The sequence below is a fragment of the Neomonachus schauinslandi genome, chromosome X (genome assembly GCF_002201575.2).
Source record: "Neomonachus schauinslandi chromosome X, ASM220157v2, whole genome shotgun sequence".
NCBI classification, from domain to species: domain Eukaryota; kingdom Metazoa; phylum Chordata; class Mammalia; order Carnivora; family Phocidae; genus Neomonachus; species Neomonachus schauinslandi.
Genome location: NC_058419.1, coordinates 26,511,869 through 26,518,754, shown reverse-complemented (window position 1 = coordinate 26,518,754; position 6,886 = coordinate 26,511,869). Strand labels below are relative to the sequence as shown.

The following is a 6,886-nucleotide window of genomic DNA, read 5'->3' as shown; positions in this document are numbered from 1 at the left end:
AATGCAGGGTTTGATCTCAAGACCTTGAGATCATAACCCCAGCTGAAATCAGGAGTCCCATGTTTACCAACTGAGCCACCCACGTGCGCCTCTTGTTTTTGACAAATATACCATGGTTATATAAGGTGTTGGCATTGGGGAACATGGGGAAGAAATATATGGGAACTTTCTGCACTATCTTTGTAAATTTCATGTAAATCTAAAATTACTCCAAAAATATTTTAAAATAACTAAAGCTGGGGATAAAAAAAGGAGCTTTAGTTTTTTAAAAAATATTTTATTTATTTATTTGACAGAGAGAGACACAGCAAGGGAGGGAACATAAGCAGGGGGAGTGGGAGAGGGAGAAGCAGGCCTCCTGCTGAGGAGGGAGCCCGATGCAGGGCTCGATCCCAGGCCCCGGGGATCATGACCCGAGCTGAAGTCAGACAATTAACGACTGAGCCACCCAGGCGCCCCAAGAACTTTAATTTTTTTTAAAGATTTTATTTATTTATTTATTTATTTGAGAGCGAGAGATAGAGATGGCAAGAGAGAGCATGATCAGGGAGAAGAGGGAGAAGCAGGCTCCCCATTGAGCAGGGAGCCTGATGCGGGACTCGATCCCAAGACTCTGGGATCATGACCTGAGCCGAAGGCAGATGCTTAACCGCCTGAGCCCCCCAGGCACCCCAAGAGCTTTAATTTGAAAGTAAGATATTGGTTTTGGTAGAGAGGTGTTGCCATCGGGGCAAGGCAGACCCAGTAGAGAGTATCAAATTAGAAGGACCTAAGGACTGCTCCAGACATGGGGCAGAAAGTAAGGTAATGGAACACAACCAGTGAAAAGAAGTAGGCGGATAGACTTGCATCAGAGTACTTAGTATAAATTTTAAGGAAAGTATCTCAATAGGAATATGTGTATTATAATGAAATAGTAATTGTTAGTTTAGTACAAGCTCGTTCTCTAACATAGGTTATCATTTAGGCATTAGTCAATGTTCAATTCATATGGAATTAATAGTTGCCACCTTTGGTTAGAGTTATGGGAAACCAGATGTATTTCTTCCCTTCTTCCCTATAGACATGAGTTGCAGTTAAACCCTAGTCTTTGAGTGAGATGGCTCCATTTGTTTTTCTTCTTAGCATGTTGTCTTATTGTGTCAAATTCTGCATTTATTTATTTATTTTTAAAGGTTTTATTTCTTTATTTGAGGGAGTGAGCGAGAGAGAGTACACAAGCAGGGGCAGAGGGAGAGGGAGAAGTAGAGTCCCCTGCTGAGCAGGGAGGCCAATGGGGGGCTCGAAGGCAGATTCTTTTTGTTTTTTTAAGATTTTATTTATTTATTTGACAGAGAGAGACATAGCGAGAGAGGGAACACAAGCAGGGGGAGTGGGAGAGGGAGAAGCAGGCTTCCCGCAGAGCAGGGAGCCCAATGCGGGGCTCGATCCCAGGACCCTGAGATCATGACCTGAGCCGAAGGCAGACGCTTAACGACTGAGCCACCCAGGCACCCCCAAAGGCAGATGCATAACCAACTGAGCCACCTGGGCACCCCCACATTCTGCATTTAAAAAAATTAAACAGCTTCAAAAATTATTATTCACCACATCCACTTTTTTTAGCCACATAATACAAGAGGCATGCCTTGGTAAAGATACTAGGCATTCTTCATGTCCCCTGAGTCTGTACATGATGGCTGGGCCTTAAATCATAACTTTTGAGATTTCTGAATTGTTACTGCATGTGTAACGCGTCCCAGGCCATCCCATCACCTAGCTTGCCCGACAACCCCCAGTGTGCAAGCTGTGTCAGCCAGCCAGTCTGGTAGCTTCACTCCTCTCTGGTAGACTTCGGATACTGGAAAGCGGATTAGGTAAGATTTTGGTTTAAAGTAGTCAACTGTAGGAGCCACTGGTGTTTCTCAGCACCGCGCCCCACCACCTCTGTCCCGCCCCAGGAAGAGAAGGTAAACTTCGAGAGAAACCTGATGGACAGTCTCCACAACAAATGGTAACAAAAAATAATCCAGATGGGATGCAGGTGCAGTAAAATGATACAAAGGTATCTCTTTGATCCAGTTCAAGTGCCCTCCCCTGGCTAGGTCAAGGGCGTGAACAGCTGCCAGGTGGATGAAGGTGACAGTAAATTGAAAGGCAAACAGAGCGGCCAAGTCCTGGTGCATAAAAACGAGCTGCAGAGCAAGGGCCTGAAGAGGATGGCCAGCAGAGGCAGAGCCTGTGGCGGGCAGGAGCCCCACTGGCCTCCTCCAGGACCGCCCCCTCAGGGGGACAGAGCCAGGGGACACTGTGAGGACAGGGCTGGCAGTGCCATCAACGGCATTGGCCCCGTGGCCACCCCGCAGCCCACTGAGGATCATGTGCCCCACTGGGGTGACAGGGGCTCCTGACCGTGAACAGCACTACCCTCCACTCAACACTTCCCGGAAGGAGGGGACCCCAGAAAACAGGACAGTGTGCTGTCATCCGGAATGGATTTCCCAGCTGCTTCCAGGCCAGAAGGTCCTGCCTTGCAAGTACAAGACCGTGACCGCCACATACCAGCCCCGGATTACCCTCCCCTTCGGGGCTCAGCTGTAGACAAAGCTGATCAGGAAGAAAAGGATGGTATTTCCAAGAGCCAGACTGAGGAGGAGGCCCTGGTGGGAATTCACCCTAGGGTGGGGGAGCACGGTTTGAACATGCCCTTCCCCTTGAAGAGAAGCTGGGGTTTGTTAAACGAGGCCGTGGCGACAGAAGTCCTAAGTGTCTACTTTAAAGAAGAGGATGCTGCTCAGGCCGTGCCCGTGGTTGATTCGAGAACCGGCTGGGAGGATGCATGGCTCCACTGGAGACAGCAGTGGGACATGGAGGTGGAGGATGCGGCCGTGGCCGAAGCCCTTGCGGCTTTAGAAGCAGCTTCTGCAGGAGAAGAGGCGGACGGGGCAGATTAGGGCCGTGGGCAGGTGTCGTGCTGCGCTTGTGGGGTGTGCGTGCTCCTTGGACAGAGCTGAGGCCCCGCAGCCTGCGCCCCGAGCAGCCTTACAGGCTGTTTGCATCAGCATCCGCTCTGCTGCTCGTGAGTGCCTGCGCCAGGCTGCTGGTTGTTAAGTACTGAAAGCCCCACTGGATAGACGGGCTATCTCTCAGGGCGCCAGAATAAAAATCAGAGTGGGCAACGTGCTGGTGCCCACAGCACACGCAGAAATTAAACAGCTTGCTCTCAACCCACAAATCTCCCTCCAGAACCTCTGGGACAGATGTTCTTGAGAACGCTCTGAAATCTCAGGGCTTAATCCCAAGGGCGCTGAATCACAGAACATTCTGTTTGTAAATTCTTTGTCTTGCTTTTAAGAGCCAAACGTTGTACCCAACCTGGAAAAGGTAGCTAGCCCCACTCAAAGTGCCTAGTGTGTCCGCAGAGCATGGTTTACCTTGAGGGACAGTCACCCGGGGAACTAACCACTAACCACTCGTTTGACATTGAATCAAGCTCAGCAACTTGCAGGATGGAACAGAAGCCACCAGTAGTAAACAACTGGTTGACCATTAGCTGTGATATTAAGACACCTTGACCTTAGCTTTTTTACATGATTACTTTTTAATCTCCTTTGGGATTGGGGAGGCTGGTCAAAATAATTCTTAAAACTGTGTCACATTTGAGTTTTGAATTTATGAGATTGGGAACGGCAAAGAGATAGATGGTGTGTTTTATGCCACTTAATGTCTGATTCTGCTTAAAACATGACAACATAAAAAAAATAAAGTAGTGGGTGCCTGGGTGGCTCAGATGGTTGGGCGTCTGCCTTCGGCTCAGGTCATGATCCCGGGGTCCTGGGATCGAGTCCCGCATCGGGCTCCCTGCTAGGCGGGGAGCCTGCTTCTCCCTCTGCCTCTGCCTCTCTCTCTCTCTCGACTCTCATGAATAAATAAAACATTAAAAAAATAAATAAATAAATAAAGTAGTAAACTGTATCTCAAGCCAGCTTCAGCAAAAAAACACAAATGATCATTTACAAAAAGGAAATGGTGGAGGTCTCATAGTATCTGTAGGCAGGCAGGAATGTAGCTGGAGCTCAAGGAGCTAGACCGGAACCAGGGACCAGAAAATCAGTGCAGGAGCCCAGAATGCGTCTCTCTTTGGGTGTCTCATCTTTGCTTTTCTCTCTTTGCAGAAGGACGTTCTTGGCTTCTCTGCAGAGACTGACTGGCTGGCTCTAGGCCCAGGAAAAATTCCCAGGAGAAAGAACCTGATTGGCTAACTTTCTGGCAGGCACTACCCCTCATCTAATCAACTGCCATCATGGGGGCAGCGTCACACAGTGTAGACATGACTTCCTATCCACATCCGTAGAAAAGTAGTGCTGAGAGAAGCGAGAAGTACTGTGAGCTGTGTAGGCACCTCAAAGGTTATTTACTCTAAGAAATGGTGGTAACCATAACAGAGAAGAAAAAGGAGCTCTGATCGTTGTATGAAACACATACAAGTACACAAACCATGTGACATTGAACATTCTCTTAGGGTCAAGCATCAGGTGTTGCTTCAATTCCTCAAAGAATATTGAATATTTACTGTGTGCATGGGTTTGGCTAAGTACCATGGGCGCAAATTATCATATAGGGCCTCGTGTCCTCATTTGAGTTAGGGAGAGGGGTCTATGAGAAAATAAATCCACAGTACAAGAAAGTATAATATTAAATATCAAGTAGTACGGATGTTGAGTTCTACCTGAGTTTATGTCCATAATGAAAATTTACTGTTTATCTTTTTATTTAACGCCCAATTTACTAATGGTGCAAATGCATACTGGTGTTCATTTTATTTTATATAGGATGAAGACAGGAGGGACTATGGAAGGGCCTATGGATAAAAGTCCAATTACTGTGTTTCAACAAGGAAGTTGCTGGAAGAAATTTGTACACCAGTGATCTAATTAAGCCTCCAGAGCCTGCCCCACCCATGGGTAGGCCAAAATACACCATCGCATCTCTGCTGGCCATTTTCGTGGACATTGCCCCACGAATTCCTTTTGTAAAAGTGTATGTCTTCTAGAGTACACTATGTGAGTGCAGTTGCACTTTGGAATACTTTATGATCAAGAATTAATAACTTAGCATGATTGGTTTAGAGACTGGTAAACTTAGATGAAAAATCAGAAAAGCTCGTGACTACAGAGTATGGATGATTGACCTTGTGGGGGACTGTGGAAGTGAATGATGAGGTGTAGAACGACATGGTGAGAGGCCACTGGAAATTCCCTCACTTAGTCCAGGTTGTTGCCAAGAGTCCTGAAGGTGGCCTTAGAAACTTCAGTTCCTGGGGACGCCTGGGTGGCTCAGTCGGTGAAGTGTCTGCCTTCAGGTCATGATCCCGGGGTGCTGGGATGGAGCCCCACATCGGGCTCCCTGCTCCGCTGGAAGCCTGCTTCTCCCTCTGCCTGATGCTCCCTCTGCTTGTGCTCTGTCTCTCTGACAAATAAATAAATAAAATCTTTAAAAAAAAAGAAAAAGAAAAAAGAAACTTCCGAATTCCTTAAAGCTACCATAAAAATCTTTTTTTTCATAAAGATTTTATTTATTTATTTGAGAGAGAGAATGAGAGAGAGAGAGCATGAGACGGGGGAGGGTCAGAGGGAGAAGCAGACTCCCTGCTGAGCAGGGAGTCCGATGTGGGACTCGATCCCGGGACTCCAGGATCATGACCTGAGCTGAAGGCAGTGGCTTAACCAACTGAGCCACCCAGGCGCCCAAAGCTACCATAAAAATCTTAATGGCAAAGATTAGATGTTCTGTTTTCACTTTAAACTCCTATGAAGGTTTTATACTCATACTGACTTTCCTTGTTCTTGCAGAATCCTGCAAATAAATCTTCAGTTGACTGAAGGATCAGGATTAGAGAATAGACTAAAGAAACCAGGAGCTCAAGACTCTATCTCCACCAGAAGAGCCAGTCATCTGTGTAGCCTCTTCTTCCTGCCCAAAATAGCTCTCTGGCTGACCTGATGCCAGTAAATCTCCTATTAGAGTCCTTGCTTATAGGTCCTTTGGATATTATTAACCAAGCCTGACACGTAGATGGTGTTCAGTAGTATTTGTTGTAAGATATGGTAATGACATCAGGGATTAGCATGAATGTCTTTCAGTTTAATGAGATCCGATTACCCATAGAGAAGCTGTTGGGTGGAGGAAGGCTGGTAAAATGGAAATCATGGTTCTATTTATTCTGTGACAGTATAAGCACAGCATATTTTAAAAGACAGAAAATAAAAACAGACGATGAGCACCCTGTCGTAGGTTTACCTCTACCACATCACATTGCTTCCCCTCTTTTCCATGACATCCTAGCCACCTGCTGATTGATGTCTGTTGCTAAGACCCAAGGTGTGGGCCGAAAGGCTCTGCCAGAGTGAAATATACAAAGCTACCGCTCATCCCTCCTCAACTGCTCCAAACAAATCGTCAGAGGGTGAAAATAACTCAGTGGCTAGATTTCCCGGGTTGACTTTGTTCAAAGCAATTTATCCAGATAAGCCTTCCTTTTTTCTCCATTATTCTGGGAAAATGCCATCAGAAAAGATCATACAAAGTAAATACACCAGGTTTTAAGAAAAGTCTATATATTCCACTTCTAAGAAATATGTTTAAGGGGAACAAAAGGAATTATGGAGTTTTTGTTGCTGGTTTTAACACAAATCAACTGAGTGCATCCTCATCATCTGGTAACAACCTCACCCTTTTTGTTTCCATAAAATTAGACAGTGGTTGGAAATGGTGGAAAGCATGCTGGGAAATCAAGAGGAAAAGTTTTTAAGTGGAAAACGGAGATTAAAAAATTCCACCAAGAAACTGGAGAACAATTTGACAGAATTCAAGCCAACCTGTGTCATTTATAAATTGACTCCAAGGA

At 46.0% G+C, this 6,886-nt stretch overlaps 1 protein-coding gene across 1 annotated transcript; it reads left to right on the top strand.

Moving 5' to 3' along the window:
- Positions 1-787: 787 nt before the first annotated feature.
- On the top strand, positions 788-2,933 carry LOC110576208 (uncharacterized protein C4orf19-like). The gene is made up of 3 exons (XM_044911929.1): positions 788-799; positions 2,085-2,211; positions 2,401-2,933. Exons 1-3 carry the CDS (start codon positions 788-790, stop codon positions 2,931-2,933), a joined length of 672 nt encoding a protein of 223 aa, XP_044767864.1.
- Positions 2,934-6,886: the final 3,953 nt, after the last annotated feature.